We start from the raw sequence: 25,864 nt of genomic DNA, 5'->3' as shown, positions 1-25,864 counted from the left end.
TCCCAAAATGCTATTCCACCTTAACTAATGATCTATTTAGCCTAGTGAGAACTTGGTCGCTCTGTATATCTCTTTTCCTTCCAATAGTTCTCTACTTCACTGTGTCAAGAGACACAAAACAGAGCAGGATTTGTCCTACTCGTGACGGGGAGTTAGCAAGGGTATTGATGACTGTTATTGCTACTCAACTCCAATGTGTTGTTCATCATCCTCCTCGGTAGGTGCCCCATAGTGAGCACTGATATACACAGATTGTGACTTGCTACCTTCTTGTCCTCAGTGTGTCATACCTGCAATATTCAGTCGAAGTATGCTCTGCTAAAACTTGTGTGTCATAATAATGTTGCAATGAAGGGGAATATGGGCATTGTTCTACCCAAGTTGACCTTCTAAGGTTTTCATCCCAGAAGGTCTGCACAAACACTCACTGTGATTTGCATCCAAAAATCCATGCATTCCATTGATTGAGAGAGCTGCCTTTACCTGACCATGCTAGGAACAACATAGGTCAACCCAAAAAGTGGCGGATGCTGTCCCTGGCGTTATTAAAGAATTAAAAAAATTAAAAATTCACTTAATATTTTATTTATTAGTTAATTACTAATGCAATTAATTATGGGAGCATGTAAAAACACACACTTGAGAGTTGTTGGGCTATTGAGCTTAAGGTGGGGACATGATGGTCCTTCCATCCCGAAATTGCTTGCCCTCAAATAATTTTAGAGTAGGATGTCATCGAAGGCGAATTCTTCCATTTGACCAAATATTTTGGAATAACTTTGTTTCTTATCTTCTACTCTCACATCAAAATGGCTTCAAGTTCAAGAATGAACTTTTCTTCATTGTCAAGTGGTGGCAGCTCAAGTGAAGGGGTAACATGCTATACAAGAGCTTTCCTGAGATGCAAGACATTAAAAACATTGTGTATTCTGCAATTATCTGTAAGGTCCATCTTATATGCAACTTCATCAACCCTTCTTAACACCTTGAAGGCCGGCAAATCATGCTTTCACCTTCTATGCTCCACTACCTTTGAGGGAAGATTGCCTATAGGTTCAAAGTACCATGTCACCCACCTTAAAAACTCTCTCAGTTTGATAGTGATCAGCATACACTTTCTGCTGATTTTGGGACTACTGTAAGTTTTTTTCGAGTGCTTTCGAAATTTGTAAACTTCATTCAATCAATTTTTTAGCTCCTATTAATGGGCCCTTGGTCTACCAATGAAGTTGAAAGGTCCTTAAAGAGCCCAACAAGGATAAGTCTTGCTGAGTGTGTGGCTCCAACACTGAAAAGGGATGAGGACGAGATCGTGCACCACGCAAATTTGGCGGAATGGATACCCTAAGTCCTTGGCTCTTAGCCGAGAGGTTCAGCCGTAAGGCTCCTACTCCAGTATCGAGTAGCTACAAATATTTTGTGGAGCGCATCCATCAAAAGAAAAAAAAAAACTAGCTCCTAATACTCTACCGTACGAAATGATCAAGTTGAATGATACAGCATCATACCCATAGAATTCCTATTAGATTAGTTTTAGTATATGTTGTGAGGTTTTCACACCATCGCCCCAAAATTTTTGGGGACCCCTTTTTTTCGGTTGCCTAAGCAATTTTGGAGTTGTTACAGACTCTATATAACTTTACCATTTATTGTTTCTGAATACAGTTGCATAAAACAAGAGTAAAATAGCGAAGAGGGATATTTCTTCACACCTTAAAACTATACTTACAATAATGATGCTCCAAAGGCAAAAGGCAGAGCATAAAACTACAAACCCAATTCTGTGTCTATATTATTACGAACCATATTTTCTTGACATAAGGAATCAGGCAAAGACAACTTCAAATGCAGGATTCATTTTCCATTATCAGCCATTCTTATTTTCTCATATGAATTTGGGAACAAGCGCGTAATACCATGCTCCCTGTTTTATGAATTTTGACTTAAAACAGTAGAATATTTATTGAGAATAATGCGGTGAGCGTGGATCGAACACCCCATATTACTGAAGATCTGAAGGTCGCGTGTTCGATCCACGCTCACCGCATTATTCTCAATAAATATTCTACTGGTTTAAGTCAAAATTCATAAAACAGGGAACATGGTATTACGCGCTTGTTCCCAAATTCATATGAGAAAATAAGAATGGCTGATAATGGAAAATGAATCCTGAATTTGAAGTTGGATCGAACACCCCATATTACTGAAGATCTGAAGGTCGCGTGTTCGATCCACGCTCACCACATTATTCTCAATAAATATTCTACTGGTTTAAGTCAAAATTCATAAAACAGGGAACATGGTATTACGCGCTTGTTCCCAAATTCATATGAGAAAATAAGAATGGCTGATAATGGAAAATGAATCCTGAATTTGAAGTTGTCTTTGCCTGATTCCTTATGTCAAGAAAATATGGTTCGTAATAATATAGACACAGAATTGGGTTTGTAGTTTTATGCTCTGCCTTTTGCCTTTGGAGCATCATTATTGTAAGTATAGTTTTAAGGTGTGAAGAAATATCCCTCCTCGCTATTTTACTCTTGTTTTATGCAATTGTAGTCAGAAACAATAAATGGTAAAGTTATATAGAGTCTGTAATATGGGGTGGTTTGAAGTAACACTCATCTCTAATATATTTCGATTTGACGATTTTTTCACTTTGGACGCCTTCAGACCAGGAGGGAATTGGATTTGTTTTTCACCCGACGCTAACTTGATTTTTCGGAACATGTAATTCTATCCTTAGGCCAAACAAGTTTCAACGAAAACATTTTTTCAATGGTTAAAACAATATCTAGCAGGATAAATTTGCAAATTTTGCACTTATACGGATTTTTGAAAATTTGATATAACTGTATAAGCTTGAGCATTTTCAAAATGAATTTGTTAGATTTAGTTGTTTTGGAAAATCTTTATTTTTTTGGTGAAAAGAAATTTTTTGATAGTGAAATTGAAATTGGAGTTTGAATTTTGACTAACAGGAAAAGGATTTATTTTGTTTATATATATATATTGAAATGGTATTGCAAGGTTGAAATTGGATTGAATTGCACAATTGCATTAATTGGGTTGAAATTTTGCCTAGAGGATTTTTAAAATGTTATAAGAAATTGGTTATTTGGAATTGAAAATCGATTTTGGCTTTCTAGATTTGATTTTAATGATATTTTAATTACCAAAGCATTGTTAAATGAAAATGTTGGCATCTCCTAGGCTTTCCTTGTTTCTATTTTGCAATTTATGATCAAAACTGGCAATTAAACGGGCCAATTTCACTATGGGCTAAGTAAATTTAATGTTGCATTTAAATCTGGGCCATTAATTAAGGGACTAACTTAATTTTGTTTTCCCTCCAGGTAGGTCGGCCCCCACTTGGAGAGGAAAAAAGTTTGGTATAAGATGGGCTTCCCCTCCTCCTATTTCCTCATTCCTTTTTCCTCCTCCTCCTTGGATGTGTGATTTTCTTTTAAGGGAGGCTAATTTCAGACTTGGGAGATTTTTGGGACCGATTTTCCCATTTCTTGGCGGCATTTTTCTCCTCCTTGCTTGGGTGATTTCTTCCCTAGACCGATTTTTGGAGCAGATTCGATTTTTTCCAGCTTGGGCGATTTTTTTTTAGGCCTGATTTTTGGTGATTTGGCATCAATTTTAGTCTTATTTCTCCATCTTTGGCAACAATTTCTCCTTCTAGAATTTGGCGATTTTATCTAGTGAAAAGTCAATATGATTTACGGTCAAAATTTAGTGGCATGGGCAGATTTTGCAAGGTTGGTGAATTCTGATTTTTTTTGCTAGGGCATCATATTTGCAAGCAGGATTGAATTTTCTAAGATCAGATCCGAATTTGAAAGGGCCCAATTATTGGTAAAGTCAGATTTAAGGTAAAATTCTCATTCATTTTTAGTGGTGAAGATTGGTTTTAAATGCGGATTCTATTCCTTGTTCTTGGTTGGTCCGTTTCCCTTATCTTCTTCTTGCACTTTTCATCCACCACTTCATTATTTCTATTGATAGGCTGAAGTTGGGAGATATAAGTGTAGATTTCATGATAGGACACTTGGAGAGGCAGAAATAAGCTAGACCACCCTAGGATTGAAGTTGGGTCCTAAGGTAACAAAGAGGCAGAAATAAGAGGTAGTCCCATCCCTTCGAAAGAAGTTTGGAGATTGATAAGTGTAGAAATAGGACTTGGAGAGGCAAAAATAAGCTAGATTTCATCGATAGAAAGAAGGTTGGAGATTGATAAGTGAAGTACATATCACTTAGAACAAAAGGGCAGAAATAAGTGTTTAGGATGGTATATGTTAGTGCAAGCAAGAACCCAAAAGGAACGAATACCAAACAAGACAAGGAAGACATGATGCCTAAGACCATCTTCTTCTCGAAAGTGAGGAGAATAAGTGATACCAATATCGGCACGATGAACATGGTTCAGTTGAAAGATAGATTGAAGGAAGGACAATCCCCCATGGCAAAGAAGATCTACAAGAGCGAAATTGTACAAGCGTCGGCTTTCCCTCCTACCTTGCCTTGTTCGGAATTAGTAATGGAATGTGCATCCCGGTTTGATATTGTTACTAAGTCCATCATTTTTTATGAAGGGAAGAGAGTGTTGGCTAACATCAGCAGACAAATGATCGAAGAAGTATTCAATATTCCCCAGCATAAAGGCATGACAACGGTAATGATGGATCAGGCAACCAAGTTATTCCAGGATAATCGGGAGGGTTATCTCATTCATCTAAAGCAGAATTGGTTGCACGAAGGCAAGAAGAGAGTTACCAAGTCATCAAAGCTCACCAAGTCAGAGTTCAAGCCGGAGTATGGTGACCTTATTGTGCTTCTCAACCGGATCATGGGCATGGCTCAAGGTATGCAATTCGAGAACGATGTACTACTTTATTGATGAAATTGAAAATGGAAAGAGAAAGTTTGATTGGGCTAGAATTATAAGTGAAAATTTAGAGTTGCAACTTAGGACAATGCAAAATCAAATGCAATTCTATATGGGATCCTATCTTTTCTAACTAATTTCGAGACTATATGAAAATCCTGGACTTAAGGCATTAAGAGTGATTGGCAATGGGTCGGGGCAATGTTTGGTGCATGAGCGTTATCCACAACTTCATTTGCACAACACCAAAGACTATAAGATGTTTTATGACACCTTTGCCATGAAGACGGTAAGGATATTACAAGGGACACTGCTAGAAGGCTCTCAATGGAAGCGTAAGTAAAAGTTAAGAAGTAAGAGAGTTGGTTCATCCAATTTCCACAATTCACATATATCAGAGTGGCAGGGAGTACAGTTTGTCCCAAGAGACTTCCAAGATACCCACTCGACAAGGTAGTTTTGATGGAGTTGGCTAGGCAACTTGAGCATTATGACAAGATGATGGAACTTAAAGGTGAGACAAGGATTGATACTTGCCCCAATCTTGTCGCCTTTGCAGTTGTGGAGGAGTTATAACGGTATCATCTAAGATGGTATAGAGCATGACAAGGATTCGATCCTAATGTTCTTATTAAGGCATCTCATGGAAATACATTCAAACACATCCCTACTATGGAAGATTTATGGGCCAATGCACGAGATGACTTTCATGTGAGAAAGCTAGCTTTCTCGAGGTTGTCAATGAGCATGATGAGGGCAATCAAATGGAGAGGCCTTGATATTCCCGATCAACTGGAAGATGATGAAAATGTGCTAAGGGAAGATTATGATACAATAGATGCAACAGAGTTGGGTCCAATGGATTGGGATGATCATCAGGATCCTTCCTTAGAGACAGTTACAAGGATAGTTGATTTACAAACTAGGTCATGGTACAATGAGAAGTTAAGGCAATTACAAAGTCGAAAGGTACGCCTTACTTATGAGAAGATGAAACCAGAAGAAGAAGGCAGTCAGTCGGACAGAAAGGTGAAGGCAGTAACCAGCAACCAAGAGCAGTTAAGGGCAAGAGAAATTTGGCGGTTGAGAAAAGTAAAGAACACCAAGAGCCTCCATCAAAGAGACAGAATGCAGCACCGTCAAAGGAGAGCATAATTGAGGCTAGAAGCCAAGAGGATAATACAAGTGGACAAAGGGTCTTGGTAGAGGTGAGCTCTGATTCAGAATCAAGTGGTTACAGTGATAGTACCGAGTACTCTCATCTCCTGGAGAACCAACATGGAAATGATGTGACAATCACTAGTGAAGAAGAAGATAGGCCAATTGATATTGAGGAGATAAGCAAGGTGCTCGAGGTCATTGGTGATGCTTTGCTAATCGAACTAAATCCAAATTTGGGGAGATGCATTGCACCACTATGGTTAAGGCAAATGCGTATGCCAAGAGGCGAGGTGGTGCCTGTGCGAACAATTGAAGATATTCAAGGGTTAGTGGAAAAGGAAGACATCGAGAAATAGAGATAAATTGCAAAAACGATGGCGAAGGTAATCAAGAGCAATGATGAGGGTCACCGAAAAGTTCAAATTGCTATACCAAAGGTTAGCAAGGCAGTGGATGAGATCGTAGCCCAGGAGTATGACATAGTAGAGCATAACTTGGGAAGAATCACAGAAGACATGGAATGTGAGTAGATCCAAGAAGGCATGGTTTCAATTAGAGAAAGATTGAGGAAGGCAAACAAAAGGATTGTAAAATTGGAGACCGAAAACAAATATTGGAGAGATTGCCAGCCTATCCAACAGTTGCATCAAGCAGCCCTTTTGCAAGACAACGGGAGCAACATAGAAGAGATATCTGCTCAGTTGCATGAAATCAAAGATTGGACCAATGATATAATTCAAGATGGGCGAAATTTCTTGCCTTCCTTTATCTCGACATTCAGATCATTGGTGGCTATTACAGACAAATTCAGAACATTTAGGGGAGTGGAAGGATTTCCTTCCAGTCAAGGACTTAGCCATTCCCAAGCTACAGGCATTTATCGAGCTACCAAAGAGATATTTGGAGAGAGCCAAGTTGGTAGATGATGGACGAATGAGTATGGTGGAGTCTTGGTTTGTTCCCTTAACCATCAGATTGAGGATACTTGAAGAATACAGAATGAGATTGCACAACACAGCCCAGGCATTGACACTTCCATTTCAACCATGATGAGCGATGTTGGGGCTGCACTTGATTTTGAAGATATTAAAGAGGAGAACTTCAATGAGACAGAATTTGGAACAAGATTGGATGAGTTGGGGAAGGTTGTCATCAAGAAGAAACATTTGGGCACCCTTGCCTCTCTCAATGCCTTTATCAGACATGCGAAAGAGTATGAGAAGGATCATGAGAAGACACTACAAGCAACGAGCAACATGATGAATTCAGCTGAGCTCAAGATGAAGCACACACTTTGCCCTCCCATGAAGGAAGTCAACGACATGCTAGCCAAGTTCATTGCCTTGGCTAAAAAGATGAAAAAAAAGGGTAGAATAATATTAGAAGATCATTTGATGTAAGCTCAAGTGGCAAATTCTCCTTTCTTCTTGGGTAGGATGGGTGTTTGATTCTGATTGGCTACCATTTTGGTGCCTTCTCATTGGTTGCCACTTTTCCCTTTTTTCATTGGTCCATTGGCGAGGTGTCATCTTCTCATTGGCCGATGGGGTGGCAACCCTAATTAGGATTTTTGGGATTCAATCTGGATCATTGATTTTGCCTCTTAATCTCTACCGTTGGTTGTAATTTTAGCCCCTATATAAGGCCATTTGCTCTCATTTGTAAAGAGTTGAAGAAAATTGTTACTTAAGATAATACCAAAATTGCTTCTCTTATCATTGTTGTGACTTGCATGGTGATTAGAAACACTTAGTGTTATTGCATGGTATCTACTTCCAATAGAAAGTTTAAGTTAAAGGGTTGAACAAAATTGTTGCTTAAGATAATACCAAAATTGCTTCTCTTATCATTGTTGTGACTTGCATGGTGATTAGGGACACTTGGTGTTATTGTGTGGTTTCTACTTCCAATAGAAAGTTTTAAGTTAAAGGGTTAAAGAAAATTGTTGCTTAAGATAATACCGAAATTGCTTCTCTTATCATTGTTGTGACTTGCATGGTGATAAGAACACTTGGTGTTATTGCATGGTTTCTACTTCCAATAGTTAGAATTAAATTTCATTGAAGTTGTTAAAATAGATTTTATTTCAAGAGAGTTGTTAAGAGTAAGAGTAGATGGATAGTTGTATGGTGATATTAGTGGATGTTTGATATGGATCTCTATAAACTAGGCCACTAGCATCCCAGCGGCTAGTTAGGAAGCCTTGCGTGGTAATCTAGTCTTTTTTCCCTTCAATCATTGCATCTATGGAGGTAGAGCCGCTGGTAAGCTTTCATCAGATTTGATCCCTGTCCATTTGCTAATCTTTCTATCCATAGGAATAGGGTAAAGCAACAAGTAGTTAAGTAATTGGATTTCATTATTAGAAAGTTAGAGAGGAGAAGCATCATTGGCAAACACACACCCCATCACCATCACCATCACCATCAACATTATTTGGCGCTCATATACTTCACAAAGGCATACATCATCACTATCACAAAAAAAGTCCAACATCCTTGAAAGAATGACGTAAGCCCGCCTATGTGATTAACCAGCAAATCACATTAATATAACTGAGTTAGTATCGACAGGTGTAAGGAACATTGGAGTTTTTCTCGTGTCTTCATGAGTATTTATTTTTCAAGAGAGGGTTGAGTGTTTGATATTCCATATCAAGTATTCAATTCCTATATGTTATGTAGTGGTACAAAACTGACATCAACAGTATCATAAGTTCTTGCTAAATTTAGCTTGTCCTTCTAGAATCTTATTTAACAGTCATTGAGACTTTCTTTTTAGTTTTTGTTAGTTTGGTCTATTTTTAGACTACCCTATAATTAGCGTCAATAAACTCCATTTAAGAGTTCATTGTTGATGCAATATTCATTCCATTTTTTTCATTTCTTCAAATTTTAACAATTTCATGGTATCAAAGACGTGAAGTATTTTTGAGCAAATTTTTGGAGTCTGCTTCAGACTCGTGCTAGGGTTCACTACAACAATCAAAGCTGTCAGATTTCTTTGGGCAAATTTTAACTTTGTGGTAAAATTCAAAATCCTTTTTTGCAGTTCATTTCAAACCTAAGGTCTACTGCAACACTAGGGGTTTAACAAAATCACCGCTCAAACCCACAATTTCTGTTATTTTATTCCAGAACACACCCAACATTCTTTTAAGACCTGTCTTTTCAGACCTATGTCCATCTCGGATTTTGTCAGTTGCCTGTGCCATTTTTTTGACCACACAAGTGGGATTTTGAGCCCAAAACACCTGCTAACATGACTGTTGCATCCGCAGTTTTAGCATCATACTGAGTCTGCCTTCTTTTACTATATGTGATTTTTTCATATCTCTATAAATAGAAACCTGCAGATTTTAAAGATGGGATTTTCAGGCAGTTAGAAGTTCCTTCTTTTAACCACCATGTTAGGTTTTTGACTTATACTGTTGCATCACCATATAAATTTGTGGGCTGCAACCAAAGCTCTTCTGTCAGCTACGCCTGATATTTCCAGCCCATCCACTATGATTTCTTTTTCTCAGTCACACTGCCGTGCTTTCTGGGATAAATCCGCGGTTCTCAGTGGTCAAACAAACAAAAGCTGCATTTTTCATTCTGACACGATTTTCAGACATTTCTCAACTCATCTTTTCTGAGATTATTTTCAGGATTTAATTTTTTTCTAGAGAAACCCTAATCTGAAAATTTTCAGATTCTAGCGAATTGGGTTCTGTCCTTTTTTACGAAGCTAAATTTTTTTAGCTCCAAACCTATCACAGTTTTTTTTTTTTTTTTTTTAAATTATAACATTTTTTTTGTAGGTTCATCCAGTCTGTTTTCTTATCCAGTTTCCATTTTATTCCAGAGTCTTCAGTTTGCCTCAATTTTCGTGTCTTCACAAGGTTGAACAGCAAACTTTGTTTCGATAATGGCATCTTCGACTAACATTATGTTGGAAGGGAGTCAGCGGTTCAATGGCCACAATTACAACTACTGGAAGTAGCACATGATGACGATATTTGAATATCACCATCTTGTTAAGATCGTTTTGGGGACACAACTACATCCTCTGACAATTTAGAAAGATCAAGATAAATGGGATGAACATAACCAGGAAGCTGTCATGTTGCTCAAACTTTCAGTTATAGATGATTAACTCCCTCAAATGCCTTCCAGTAAAATCGCTAAAAACTCTGGAATATATTTAAGGATCTTTAAGAGACATTGGACGAGAGTCACACTTTCCCTCTGAAGAATTTGTTGTTTTCTATCATGATGGATGAGAAGACATCTCTCCAAGCACATCTACTGAAAATCAAGGATCTACGTACCAGTTAGAGGCTATTGGCCGTAAGATGGAGGAAGAAGATATGGTAGTGATCATGCTGAAAAGCCTGCTCTGATCCTACGAGCACTTCACAGAGATGCTCAATATCACTTCTTCTATTGTTGTCCTGACATTCTTAGATCTCTGCCACAAGCTTCTGCAGTAGGATAGATGGAACCAATAGTTTGAAAAGTCATGACAGTTTCTCTTCTTCAAAATAGGTGGCCTTTCCAACACAAGTGTCAAACAAGAACACAAGTACCTCTCAATTCTCTCACCAAAAAGGATTAGGTGAACCTCCAGCATCTTCAAAGAACAAGACTGTTTCCTGTGATTACAGTCACAAGCTTTGTCACAATAAAAAAGATTGCAAGAAACAGTTAGCAGCCGTGCAGTTTTCATAGGAAGGGTCTCAGCAAAAGGCCCCAGCTGCTCCGTATTCAGATGAAGTGGGACATTGCCTCCTATGCATTCTAATCAGCTCATATTATGGGCGGGTTTTAATTATTTTAACTCAAGATTATCTGTAATGTCCGCTCTTAAACTACTCTTAATTTGCTTCTATTTCCCGATTTAGGGTTTGCAGGGACATTATTTGTACCAATATTATGGATAACTTATGGGAATAACAATTATTTGTTGCCATTAGAAATTCATAAGTTCATTTCCTTGCACAATATGTTTACTCAAAACTTATTCAAATTCTTGAATGACATTTATAAAGAAAATAATAATTTCATATATAAGCACGAACATATGTACTATTATACTCTTCCCACCATGATGATTATATAGCTTTGATCCCTATATATTTTATTTATTAACTTCAATGCATATTAGTTTCCTATTATCCTTGATGTACAAGTTCGATGTCATGTCTTAGTATCAGAATTCTTTTTGTTTAAACCATGACCATCATAAGTAGGTAAGTGTCTCCTCCGTTCACCTTTCAATATAAATTTCTTTGATCGTTCTCATTAATTGGGTGGCACCCACGTGGGACTATTAGTTCCTATTCAGTTTTATTCGGTCCTCCCTAAGACTTCCTCCAATGTTTTAGTATTCGCTGCCCTTACCTTTCTAAGGTATTTATTTGCTCTCGTTTCCAGGTCTTCTACTTTCTGTTTTCTAGTTAATTAATAGTTATGGGATCCCCTCTAGCCCTTTCGAACCCTATGAAGCGGCGTGTTTGTTCTTATAGTTGGTGCTCGTATTGAGGGTGTGCCTCTTTGCTATTGGCTCTTGGCCAACTTAGATCATGTGGATCCAGATCATTCTACCTTTTGAAATCCCACTTGTTAGCGGTGATTATATATATTTATTATTATGTGTTTTAGCTATTTTCTAAGGTATGTATTATTGATATATTAATTAATTAATATTATATTTATATTTATTTCAATTATTAGTTTATCATAGTGATTGTATTGGTGTATTTAAGTAGTATACACTATTGATATATTACAATTATATTTTGATTCAATTATTAATAAATTTATTTATCATTATTATTTTATTATTTATCATAACAATATTATTATTTTATTATTAAATTTTCTAGAAGAGGGACATCACAATCTACCCTTCTCAAGATTGCTTCCCCTTGAGCAATTCGAACCATCATTTTAGTGTGGTGCCTTTCTATTTTGTCATACAATCCCATAATCCTGAAATCAGAATTTCAACATGAGGTTAAAACTGTAGGACATTCATAAGCATAACTAATTAACTTTAAATATTGCATCATATTATTAAAGATCAATTCAAGAGGTAAAACTTATCTCGTTGTAGCCTTCATGTTCTCCTCCGCTAAGTATTGTTTTGCTCCATCAATGCCATAATCAAGTTTGACACTCACTAAGAATGTCTTGTGATCAAGATTTGACACTCGCCAAGAATATCCTTGATCACTTCTCAACACTCACCAAGAATGTCTAAACCATGTTTGGACACTCATCAAGAATGCCCCTTGATCAAGCTTTAACACTCACCAAGAATGTCCTTAATCAAGCCTTGACGCTCACTAAGAACATTTAAACCATGGGTGGCAACGCTCACCAAGAACATCCTCTTCCAGGAGTGGCAACGCTCACCAAGAACGTCCTCTGCCAAGAGTGGTGACACTCACCAAGAACGTCCTCTACCAAGTGTGGCGCCACTCACTAAGAACGTCAAAACCGTAGGTTGACACTCATCAAGAATGTCTTAAATCAAAGTTTCTTATTTTTTTATTTAATAATACTTGAATTTACATAATATATTAATTTCCATTTGTGTTACTCTCTAACACAATTCCTAGTCTATTTCCATATTTAGGATTGAACCTCCTCAAATTTCCATTGTTTTTCTACTTAAGTAATACTAAGATCAACATCAATTTTCTTTATTTTCTTACATGGCGTTTCTTCTTCTTGTGTTGCTTCAATTCTGTGGACTTGGCTCGTTTTCCCGCATTTGTGTCTGTGTTCCCATGGTTCTTTGCATCTTAAACATATACATTTCTTCATTATTTCATTCTCCTTGGGCGTCAATTGCTTGAATATCATTGTTCTTTACAGGAATAACATTTCCTTCCCTTATCATCTTTCAAAACATTCTTGTCCTTTAGATAATTTGATTCAAACTTCTTGGCCTTTTTTATGGCTTCCTTTGAATTTTGGGGTTCAAGGGCTTTTACTAAGCTTTTCGTGGAGCATTTTAGTCCTTCTATGAACATAGAAGTGAGCCTTTTCTAGGAAAGATAAGGAACCATGGTCCATAACTGATAATGATAGGAACTTACAAGCAAATTCTTCCACAATTCCTATTTGTTTCAAGTGGATTCACTCTTGAAAATACCAATCGGAATCTTTATCATCAAATCTATTAATAAGCCTTTATGTGAATTCATTATGAGTAGTGATTCGCTTATGACCTAGAGTTTTGCGACCATAATGCCACCAGTCATGGGCTGGCCCTACTAAATGGAGTATAGCAAACTCGATGGCACTTTCTTTTGTCATGGGGCTACAAGATAGGTAAGTATCCAATTTCTAAATCCAAGACTGGGCAATTTCTTTCCTTGTTTCATCGAAGTGTGGTAGCAATACCTTTTTAATATTTGTTTCAAGATCTTTATTTACATAGCTTTTCTTTTTACTTTCCAATAGTTTGGTTTCATAGTATTCTTTAAAAGGAATAAGGTTCTTGACTTGTGGGTCCAATCTTGCATATATTTATGCAATTTCTTACACACTATTTGTGCCTCTTCTTCTTTAATTGGTTTCTCTCTTGGGAGGAATGAAGGAAGTGTATCTCAAAAAATGAATCTTTTGTTGAAGGTGCATTTTATGAATGATCAGAATGAGTATCTCTCCCCGAATTTGGATTAGCTCTTTCAGTGTCATTATTATTGCTCAATTTGTGTATTGCTTCGAGGATCGTTTTGTTTGTGCTCTCGAATCTTTTGTTAGTTTGCTCCATGAAGCTTCTCAATTCTTGTGCTAGTTGTTTTGCCATAGTTTTTTGATCTATTGATGGTTTTGTATAAGTCAAAATTCAAAGGATGGCAAGATTATGCTCTGATACCACTATAATGTCCCCTCTTGGATTACACTCTTAATTTGCTTCTATTTCCCAATTTTGGGTTTGCAAGGATCTTATTTGTACATATATTATGGATAACTTTTGGAAATTATGATTAAATTCGTAAGTTCATTTCATTGCACAATATGTTTACTCAAAACTTATTCAAATTCTTGAATAATATTTATTAAAAAAATAATAATTTCATATATTAGCTCGAACATATGTAATATTATACTCTTCCCACCATGATGATTCTATAGCTTTGATCCCTATATGTTTTATTTATTAACTTCAATGCTTATTAGTTTCATATTATCCTTGATGTATGAGTCCAATGTTATGTCTTAGTAACAGAATTCATTTTGTTTAAACCATAACCAACATATATAGCTAAGTGACTTCATTAACCTTCCAATATAAATTTCTTTGATCCTTCTCACTAATTGGGTGGCACCCATATGGGATTATTAGTTCCTATTTAGTTTTATTTGGTCCTCCCTACGAATTCCTCCAACGTTTCAATATTCACTGCCCTTATATTGTTAATATATTTATTTGCTCTCGTTTCCAGGTCTTCTCCTTTCCGTTTCCTGGTTATTAATAGTATGGGATCCCCTTCAAATAGCCCTTTTGAACGCTACCAAGCGGCTTGTTTGTTCTTATAGTTGGTACTCGTATTGACAACGTGCCTCGTTGCTATTGGCTCTTGGGCAGTTTAGATCATGTGGATCGAAATCATTCTACCTTTTGAAATCTCGCTTGTTAGCAATGATTATATATATTTATTATTATGTGTTTTAGCTATTTTCCAAGGGCTATATTATTGATTATATATATTAATTGATATTATAATTATATTTATTTTAATTATTAGTTTATCATAGTGATTATATTGGTGTATTTGAGTAGTATACACTATTGATTATATTACAATTATATTTTGATTTAATTAATAATTTATTTATTTATCATTAATATTATATTGTTTATCATAACAATATTATTATTTTATTATTAAATTTTCTAGAAGAGGGACATCACATTATTTGTTGGGATTTCATAATTTTTTCTCTTAAAAAAAGTCAATTAGGTTTTATTGTTTTTCCTCAAAAACTAAGTTTTGTATTCTTTGATCTTTATCTTTGCTTTAGTTTGATTTTGATTGATTTTTCACCTCAAAAATTATGTTTCGCCTTGGTCAATTTTCTCCTCAAAAACATTTCTAGTTTTTGTCATAAACGAAATACACGTGGGATGTTATTCCAACTTATTTACCATTTTTTCAAAAAACGATGCTTTATAAACATCAAATGATAGTATCTTGAGGTCTATTTTGGGGCATCTTGCTCATTTCTAAAGTTTGGAGGGTTTGGCAGGTGTTCCTCGTGTGTCTTTATCTACAAAGAAAGGCAACTCAATTATCCAACATTAGGTTAGATTCTTTTGTGCTACTTTCTGGTCAATGATTTTGCCAAATCTAGGAGAGTTAATTGAAGAGTCAGTGGCAGTCTCTACTCTCTTGTTGAAAACCATTCTGAAGAAAGGTTAATGAAAGAGTCAGTAGCAGTCTCTACTCTCTTGTTGAAAACCATTTTGAAGGGGACCACCTTCATTGTTTTCTTGGCTAATCCTGATCATTGACATTTTGCAACTTCAACAAGGGTCTCAATATTAGTAATATGTTCTGAAATATTTGTGACTATAACACGTGTATTGCCTTCTGCAAAGTAGTTGATAGAATAACAAATAAGGGAGGGTATTAGATTATTTTGAGTATCCTAGGTTCTTGCTAGATTTAGCTCATTCTTCTAAAATCTTATTTAATGATCATTTAGGCTTTCTTTTTAGTTATTTTCTTAGTTTAGTCTATTTTTAGATTATGTTGTAGTTAGCATCTGTAAACTCTATTTAAAAGTTCATTGTTAATGCAATATTCGTTCAATTTTTAACAAATTCAATTTCATGAAAGGCGACATGATTATAAACATGTGTCAATTTCATGAAAGGTGACATGATTATAAACATGTGTAAGTAGACAGGTAGCAATACTCCCACGAATGCAGCCAATCCATATTGTTTGCTGACCTGTAACGTAATTCTATAAGTACCTTCTATCCATTTGTTCACAATTTCCATTTGCTTGTCAATTTGGGAATGATAGCTAGTGTTTGGACAAAATACTGTATCTATCAAACAAAATATATCTTTCCAAAACAAGCTTATAATTCTTCTCTCAATCACTTACAAAGTTGCTAGGTAGCCCATGACGTTTAAAAATTGCTCTAAAGAATTTATCAACTTGCGAAACCTTGTGCTCCAAAGAAAAAGCACGGAAATGTGCATTATTAGTGAGCCTATCAACTACAACGTGGATTACAATCCTTACCTCACCTTTAAAAGTCTTGTAATGAAGTACAGTGAGATCTTCTCCAATTACTTTTTTGGAATGAGCAAGGGTTGCGACAAACAAATTGGGAAACCACGTTCACTTTGTTTAAAAAGCAAGCTCTAACTTTTTTTTCGTGAAGATTTTATAAATGAGGTAGCAAGCAAGTGGGCTTAACCTTGGAGGAAACTCCATGGTTAAGCACACTTGAGTTGGAGCAAAATTGAGAACTGTAACCTCCCATTAAGGCTTGATGCTTCGCCACTATGAGCATTACATGGATGCAATGAGTACTAGGTGTTCTATTCAATATCATGAGACATGGGCTCTTGTGAACCACTACTCATGCAACATGGGTCAATGAGTGGCACATCACCTTTGAGCTCCTTCCATAAGAATTGATCCCTTACTTCCTTGTATGTCTTGTTGAAACCTAGGCGACCAGCAAGTGGTGTGTCATGACATGCTCTCAAAATTCTTTCCTTCACCTTGTATACAAGAAACACTCCATCTTTGTAGTGGATGAGCTCATCAACCATCTTGTACCTATCATCTTGCAAGTTGCGATTTAAAATGTTTGTAGCATGTGTTTTTAGCATATTTGGCCAATATGAAACCTTCCAATCAGCCAATATATAAGTTGTAGCGAAGAAATAAGGTTTCCTTGTTAGAAACATCAACCACCACATTATAATTTGCCTTAACATAATTGATATCCTAATCATTGTCTAGGAGTTTGCTTTCCCAATTTTGTTGTATATGAATAAGTCCTTTTGATTGAGGAATAAGTTCAAATTTGTTATTGTCCAGTTTTACCACAGATTTCCCACAAACCAAATACTATTTGAATTTATCTAAAGCATACATGATGGCCACCATCTCCTTGTTATAAATAGATAGCTCATCTCTGCCTCCTTGAGATTCCTACTCTCAAATCCTATGGGATGCTTATTTTGCATTAAAACTACTCTAATTTCCTCTCTAGATGATTTACATTCTCAAACAGCACAAAGTGAAAAATCACGAATAGCCAAAATAGAACATGAGCTCATTACCTCCATAAGTTCATCAAAAGCTCTTTGTGCTAAAGAGCTCCAAGAGAATACTCTTTTCTTTATCAAATTTTCCATTAGGCTACAAGTTGTGAGAACATTTTACACACATTCTATAGTAGCTACAAGTCTCATGAATCCTCTCAAATGTGTCAAATTCCTTGGACTAGACAAATTTTGTATTGCCTTGACCTTTCTCTCATCAAAACTGTCTCCTGATACACTAATCTTGAATTCATATATAATATTTTAGTCAGCCCAAACTCATATAAGGATACCTTACATAAAATGAATGCTACAACCATTATGTCAAGCACGTCATCTACTTTGCCCAAAATGGCCTTGCTGTGTTTCAACAAATCAAGATGTCATTGAAGAAAACCAACATAATGTGGCTAATTGATTAACTAATCCAAACACCATAATCAAGAACTCATATTGCCCATATTGACACCTAAAATCAATTTTGAACACATCCTTGTCTTTAACCCACCTAATGATACCTTGATCATAGGTCAAGCTTGGAGAAGTACACCGCAGCATGAAGCTCGTCAATCAACTTGTTGATTCTTGGGTATGGGGTAACATTTTTTACTGTCCTTTTGTTGAGAGCTCTACAGTCAATGTATTTCCTCATAGTTCGATCTTTTTTCTTCACTAACACCACATATGAAGTGAATGGACTAGAACTGGTTGTGTGTGCCCTATGTAATAACTCCTCAATTGCCTTCTAAATCTCTTCCTTGCACCTACATAGATGTAAATAAATAGTAGCGATGACCGATTTCACTCCTTCCTCGAGCTTAATCACATGCTAGAAGCCTCTATCTAAAGGTAAACCAAGAATGTCATTGAACAACTTGCTATTGTCCAAGATGGGTTGATTAGGATCAATGATCCTTGGATACACTTGGACCTATAATCAAACACTCAATTGCCCTGGGATGTCATCATAGAGACCCCATTAGAAAGGCCACAAAGAACTATCTGTAGACACCCAAAAATGGACACACTTGCAATACACTAACTATTCTTCTATTAAATGAAGGTATGTCAATCATTAATTATTTATTTGCATTCTCCCAAAATCTAATCTTTGCATTAGTTAATCATTTCCCCTAAATTAATTAAAATGATTATGTTAATTTAACTAACTACTTTTAATTAATTAGTTTTCACTAGTTAATTAAAATTCATTTATAAGGTCCTAAAGTTTATCTAATTATCATTAATTATTAAATTAACCAATTTATTCTTCTTGATTAAATTAATTTTACCTCAATTTTTATTCCTCGTTAGTTTCGTTTAATTCGATACTAATTTCATCCTTCTAATTTAGTTGAATTTTTAACAATTAAAATTCTCAAAAATTTGAAAAAAAATACATTTATGATGAATTATATTTTTTTAAATTTTTTAATCCTCATAAACTAAAAAATCAATTTTTTTGAAAATCCAAAAACTGAAAATATCTTAAGTTTTCTACTTTCAATTTTTGGAAACTTTTATCTCTCCAAAAATTGAAAATAACATCAAATTTTATATTTTGTTTTTCAAATTTGGTTTGGAAACTTGCTAACTCTTTCTCTAGCCTTTCTCATCCATCGACCATGATATTTTTTAATTGATCCCGATTGTTGGTTGTAACCAAAAATTCTATATAAGCAACTATTGTCCTTCACAGTTGCATCATTCATTCAAGCATCAAACCTCTGCCATTCTATTACCAGAATCAAAAGCAATTTATCACATTTCTTAGAGCTCAAAGTCTAACTGTTGTTGGATTCACAACTGAGTGCATCTTCATACTGAACAGAGAGAAGAAAAAGGGGATTGAGGCATCAATCGGTTTTCTTACATTTAGTTATTACTTGTTTAATGCTTATTTACTTATTTCCCATTAGTCATGCATTCATTTTTGTTGTTTGTAGGGTTAAATAGATTAGTTAGTTTGGTATTTTGATTTAAGCGGTGCTACTAACTCATTTGTTTGAATCTTGCAAAATCCCTACTACAATAGCTCCTTCTCATAAGATTTAAACTTGAATCCCATGGTTTGACAACAATCGTTGAAGGTTTTGCAAATGGTAAACAGAACGGGTTTAAACATGGAGAAAACTTTGTACTTAAGCGCACTCAAGCTAGGGTAGTACTCAAATGGGTGACCTCTCAGGAAGTCTCGATGCTTCACCTCTATGAGCATCACCTAGATCCAATGAATTAAGGGTTCCATTTATTCTCAGGACAGAAGGTAGTATTAAGGGTTCCATTTAATCTAAAGAGAGAAGGTTTGTGTGAATATTCGTCAAGTAAGTACAACTATTACAAAGAAATTGTCTATCCTTCTAAAATCAACTCCAATTGTTGAATCCTTCAGCTACAAGAAATAGTAATACTATTCTCCTCTATAACATCAAACTCTTTGAAGTTTATTGTTCGCATTCCCATCCTAGTCATTAGCCCTTCATCAATAAACTTGTGACTCCACTGTCAATTAGAATTGTCCCCCTTTCTCCTTGCAAGTATCCTCTAACACAAAAAGTATAATATCTAAGTTCCTTCGATAATGCTACAAGTGTACCTCTTGGATGCTCTTCTCCTTGATCCTCATGCTTGGCCTCATCCACTATCACCTTAGCCTTGGGCTTTAGACTCATCTTCCTCTAAATCCTCATCAAATACCTCTTCTATATAGTTTTCCCCTTTCTTGACCACCTATGGCCTCACTACCATGGCTCTTTACAAAAATCATTCTTGAATACCTCAAATTTGTTTGGCATTGAGGTCAATACCTTGGATGGAGGATCACCCTTCTAAGGAGGCCTCTTTGGCAATAAAGAAGATGCTTTCTTAGAATAGAATTTGTCCTTAGCCACTAAATCCTACAAGTTTCAACTTCGTCTTCTTGCAAAGAACTTGGAAATGGGTCTCCTTTCTATCATGTCTCCAACGGTCAACCATCACCAAAAGCCTCTAAAATTTTGGTACATAGTGTTCCACTATATATTCTTGCTTCACTTGTGTTATACTGTTCCACTATACATTCTTGTTTCACTTGTACTAGTTCTTTCAATTGAATCTCTAGGTTCTTCCTATCAAATCTTTTTGTCACACTTTAGTTGATTTCTTCAAAAGTAGTGATTGAATTGTTTCCTTGGGTCATTGTGCCATGCTACCTACCACCATTCACGAGCCACTAATTCAAGATGCAAGGTAGTCTCTTCTTCAAAAATCGGACTCAGGGATATGGGGCCCAATTGCTGCAGCCAAGCTCTTGCTAAACAAGTTTTGAATCCATCAAAAGTAAGGATTGTAATCTTTCCCAAGTGATGTTGTACATCCTTTTAGTCCTACCCATTTCTTATCTTCATTTTATAGCAATTTGTAAAGACATGTCTCTTCATATGCACTTAGGGCATTTTTTTCACCATAAAGTCTTGTCAATCTCCTTGATTGGGTTGCTCCTCTTCCATGGCTGCTCCCCCTTCCCTTTCAAAAAAATTGGCTCTAACAGTTTTTAAGTTTGGGTTAGCTGAAACTTTGTCACTGCCAGAGCTGCTTCCTTTAATACCATTCTAGACAAACTTGCCACCCCAGTTGTCAATTCACACCTCTTAAGAGTTGGACCCTCTCAGCCATCATGGTCATACATTTAACTCAAACTCTTTGGTTCACCCCATGAATTCTTGAAAGTTGTATTCCTCTCTATCACCCATGGCTGCCGCTTTCTTGTTCTCCCTTCATTATTACCTTAATTCTCTGTCACTAGAGCTCATAAATCCGCATCACCAACACAGGCTGGCAGGTTGCCCATCCTTAAATACCAATCAAATAAACCACATGCTTGAGTAATAAGTGACACTTCTACCAATGCTACTTACAGAAAAAATAAATTGAAAAGACTGCCGATTTAACATAATTAATTGTAGTTACTGGTACTTCATAATGACATTAAAAAAATGCAATCTATAATTACTGATATTATTAATGAAATTTATAAGGTACCCGAATACAAAATATACCATAGGTTCAATGGAAAACCAATCCAGACCTCAGATCGCAACCTGGAAAAACAATTATAGGATCACAGCTCCCAGAATGCTATTTCACTTTAGCTCTTGAACTATTCAGCATAGTGAGAACTTGTTTGCATTGTAAATCTCTTTTCCTTTCAATGTTTCTTTGCTTTATTGATGTTGGGAGACACGCAACAAACTAGGATTTAAATCCTCCTCCCAGCAAAGAATCAGCATTGGATATTGGTGAGTGTTATTGCTGCTTCACTTCAGATTGGCAGTTCGCCAATCTCCTGGCAGGTGCCCCATAGTGAGCATGGATATACATTAATTAGCACACTACCTTTTTTTCCTCAGCACACATTACATTCAATATTCAGTCGAACTATGCTCTACTGTAACTTTTCTGCAATGGTAATGTTGCAATGAAATGGGGTAGGGGTATCCTCCTATACAAGTTGGTCTCCTGAGGTTTTTGTCTCACAAGGCCTGCACAAATGCTAGCTGTAATTCACGTGTAAAAGTTCATGCCTTCCTTTGATTGAGCAAGCGGCCTAAATACCCAACCACGCTAGGAAACAACACGGGTCAGCCCAAAAAGTAGAAAATGTCAGTGTCGGCACTAAAGACAAATGAAATTTATCTAATATTTTATTTATTATTTAATAATAATAATTTATCAAACCAGTTGGTGTGACAACCCAGCTCAAGGTGTGAACATGACACTCATCCTTGGCAAAAAGAGTCTAATACAAGGTATGTGAAGATATATTCAAATCAATCAGTATTTGTAGAAATACAATGCTTTTTATTTTTAAAAAATTTTGGGGATATACACAAGAGACTAGTACAAGATATATGAAGATGGAATCAATCTGATCAGTAAATTCAAATTGTAGAAATACAATGCTTTTTAATGTTTTGTTGACACAAGCCTATCCAAAACGTATAGGAATCAAATGACAAAGTCCTTTCCAGTTTGATGGTGGATTCCCTTTTTATTAACTTAAATTTTACTAGTCAGATATTAGTTACAGTTGAATGATAAAACTTCATATCCATTTTCCATATAGCTATTAAGTTATTAACTGATGGAGTGAATTATGGCCAGGGCCAGTCTAGCCTAAGTTAATGGGTTTGAGTTCCCGGCAAGTTTTGGCAAACTCTTCATGAACAAAGGAAGAGTGCTACAGATTGCTTATGGGATACCCAAACCCTTTCACAAAACAAGGACAGACAAATAATATGGGAATCACCTGCTGTAATAGGTCCAAGTTCACAACAAACTTTAGCAGAATAGCAATCCCTAGTGTATGAATTTTTTTGTGTGTGATGTTGGGTTGCTCTATGTTTGATTATGCACTTATCTGGTTCACATAAACTGCTGGCAGGTCAAATAATACATAATAACAAATAAAGATACTTATTGATCTAATAAAGATTACTCATGTCAAAATTGGCCACACCTCAACTACTTTGTTAATGGGGATTCAACCAACAATGGACTCTATGCAATGATAATTCAAAATGCGAAGTTTGATGGTGCTTTCCTTGATATAACTAAGAGGAAGATGAGTGTTAAACTCCACTTATATATAAATTCAAAGACTTCCTCAAGGGTAGTAGATCATAGTTTAATGATAACAATTGCAATGTTGGTTATAATATGATTTTAATCCCTAAAGTGCATGCTACCTATTTTAAGGGGTCCATGTAATGTGTCAATGGGCTCAAACGACAAGCAAATTTTGGCAAAATAACTATCCCTAAAAAATAGCTAAACGGTCAAAAGTTTATCCATTCTGATGCATATTCTCTGCATATATTGATAGCAAGACCAGTACTAAAACTTTACTTCTTAAACAAAGAAATTCAGATAACAAAATTCCAAACAGAAACCCTACCTTAGTGGGCATTAAACCCTGGTATAATGGTTACACAAAGCGATTCGTGATGACTACTCCGGGTTGAGCCCTATCAAGCATGTTCCTAGACTGCTACAATATAGCCCACAGACAAACTAGGTTACATGCTAGGTTATTATAGTAGCATTCAGTTTGAAACTAAATTTCCACTAGTGTTGGAGGTTTTGCGGCTCTGACGAAAAGTAAGTACACAGCATGCAGTCACTCATATATATAAAAACGAACCTATGTTCGACCCTATATCCTTCCAATGTGATTGAAGACGAGCTATTTAGCTATAGAAAGAAAAGATCCTTAAGAAAGTTTTTCTCAGGTGATCTGAAAAGTTCACGACAAGGAAGTGCGTTTGCTGCCAGAATAGTTCTCTTACTGTATTGAAAAAAAGTTTATTTCCATCAATCCTGTTTGAATTTATTTCAGAAAAGTATTTCTGCACAACTAAAGTTGCTCAGAAATAAATTATTATAAACTGATATCGTACCAACGTCCACAAATAACAAGAACACGTCCTACCTGTTCGATGATAGCAGTTTCAGCTACCTCCACAGCCTTTATTGCCTGCAGCAGATTTTCTGAAGGTGAAGAGGGCCTTCCCAAACCCCCCTGCTGCTCTGTCAAGTGAAGTGCCCCCAATCTATCGGGCACCTGACCAATTACCCCAGCAATTGTAGGAAAATATCCTGATTCCGGCACAACTCCATTTCCAGGTGCCCTGTTGCCTTCCGAAGCCCTTGCAAAATTCAAATACTCCAACTGACTATTATTCCCTTCCCTGTAAAAAGAAGTATTGCCTTGAACCTCTCTGGTATTATAACCTCCCACTGCTATCCTTTCATAATCCCCACCTCTTGTGTATGCCGCCATCCCCACATGAGCCATCCACCTACTACGTCAAGGGTTCCAGACCCATTGGACCGAGCCTGAGATCTAGTCCAAAATAAAAATACAAATAATAAAAAATATAACCCGGTCAACGTTTACAAATACCAGACAAATAAAATCAAGAAAAAAATCGAAGGTATGCTGTTTCAGAGAAGGCTCCTCGCGACCCTCTTTTTTTCAAAGGGCGACTAGATCTTTATTAGACTTCGATCAGACAGACGGAAAAATTAGCAATAGAACGATCTTTCCCCAAACCCCGAATTTGGAGAAGCTTCTGTTTCCTCAGTCTTGTAAATTGCCTCGATCTTGCTGTATAAAAATTCACAGAAATGAATTAACCATACAGCGACATTCTTTCTATAAGAACTCGCACCTACCTATCCATACGAACTTTTAACGTTTGGCCATTTAGTTACAACTGAGTGACAGTGATCTCATTTACTGCCTGTACCCATCGTACATTACATGCAACCGACAGCTGTCAAATTCAACAAAATTTATAGCTATAAAATAGGGATCCACCATGGACTGGTAAAGTGTGAACTAAAAACGGTGCATCTAACATGTAGCATTAGACTAGGCCGAATGAACGTACAAATGACTTACTGACGTTCACAAAAGAGTGAAAGGGAGTAAAGATGTAACAGCCCACTTCTTTGATTAGGATCTTCGTTGTGAAATTTGATTAGACAGATAATTTGGCTGATATAAATAAATGGTGCATGTTGTCAGCTCTTAAATTGTTTTCATAGAGGTATCCTACTAAGTTCAGCTTTTCTAGATTATTTCATTTATTCTTCATAACATTGTGTTGTACGCTTGAAATTTTCGATTCAATTGTGTTACTGTTTTTACATCAATGTTTCGGATCACAATGATCTGTTATCAGGATGAGAAATGAATGATTGTGGAAATCTGCTCTCTACTATCTTCCTGTAAAATATTCAATTCTCTCCTCTTAACTTCAATTGATCTTTCATCTTGTGTCAATGTTCGTGAATGCATATCAAATTCATCTCTATGTAGTTTTATTTTTAAATTTGGTTATAAATTGAGCTTCTACTTTATATCATTTATTCTTCATAACATATTAATGTTAAATATACAATTATTTCTTCTAGAATTTCATCTTACCTCTTCCATCTTGATGTCTTCCATCTTCTAGAAAAAAATTTAATAGATCTAAAAGTAAAATTGAATTAATTGTACTAATTGATTTAATATAATTTAATTAATATTTTATTAATATTTTGATATTTTTTAATAAAACTTTTATTGCGAGCTGGGAGGTCTTGGGTTCCAATCTACTCAAGTTTAAATAATAATCAATAATTAATCACAACAAATAATAATAATTATATTTTTTTATGTTTTTATTTTCATATTTTTAAATGGAACTTTTACATTATTTTATATGTTTGAAAATATAACTTTTTCATATAAAAATATTTATAAGTCAAAATAATTTTTAATTTGTGTATCCTAAAATATTGTTATATAATAGTTCCTTAGAAATTAATAATTTTAGAACTTAAAATCTCAATAGTTTTTAATTCGCATATCCTAAAATATTGTTGTAAAATAGTTCCTTAGAAATTAATAATTTTAGAGCTTATAATCTCCCCCTAGAAAAATCATAAATTAAAATTAAAATGAACATATTTATATTT

The 25,864-nt window shown here is 35.7% G+C and overlaps 1 protein-coding gene across 6 annotated transcripts in view; it reads right to left on the bottom strand.

Moving 5' to 3' along the window:
• Positions 1 to 24,714, bottom strand: part of LOC149569359 (uncharacterized) — a 141,914-nt gene extending 117,200 nt beyond the window's left edge. For 2 of the 6 annotated variants that reach the window (XR_016362737.1, XM_089822067.1), the window contains exon 1: positions 23,826 to 24,561. Coding sequence is in view for 4 of the 6 variants with exons in the window: in XM_089822067.1 (XP_089678193.1) it covers positions 23,826 to 24,191 (366 nt within the window). In the remaining 2 variants the exon portion in view is untranslated. Of the gene's footprint in view, positions 1 to 23,825 lie in introns of all 6 variants that reach the window. The other 4 variants (XR_016362738.1, XM_089822066.1, XM_089822065.1 and 1 more) reach the window with 4 other exon arrangements.
• Positions 24,715 to 25,864: the final 1,150 nt, after the last annotated feature.

The sequence above is a fragment of the Cupressus sempervirens genome, chromosome 3 (assembly GCF_028749045.1).
Source record: "Cupressus sempervirens isolate cs-2001-9-10 chromosome 3, ASM2874904v1, whole genome shotgun sequence".
Taxonomy (NCBI): domain Eukaryota; kingdom Viridiplantae; phylum Streptophyta; class Pinopsida; order Cupressales; family Cupressaceae; genus Cupressus; species Cupressus sempervirens.
The sequence above is the reverse complement of the archived record's forward strand: the minus strand, read 5'-3'. Positions and strand labels throughout refer to the sequence as shown.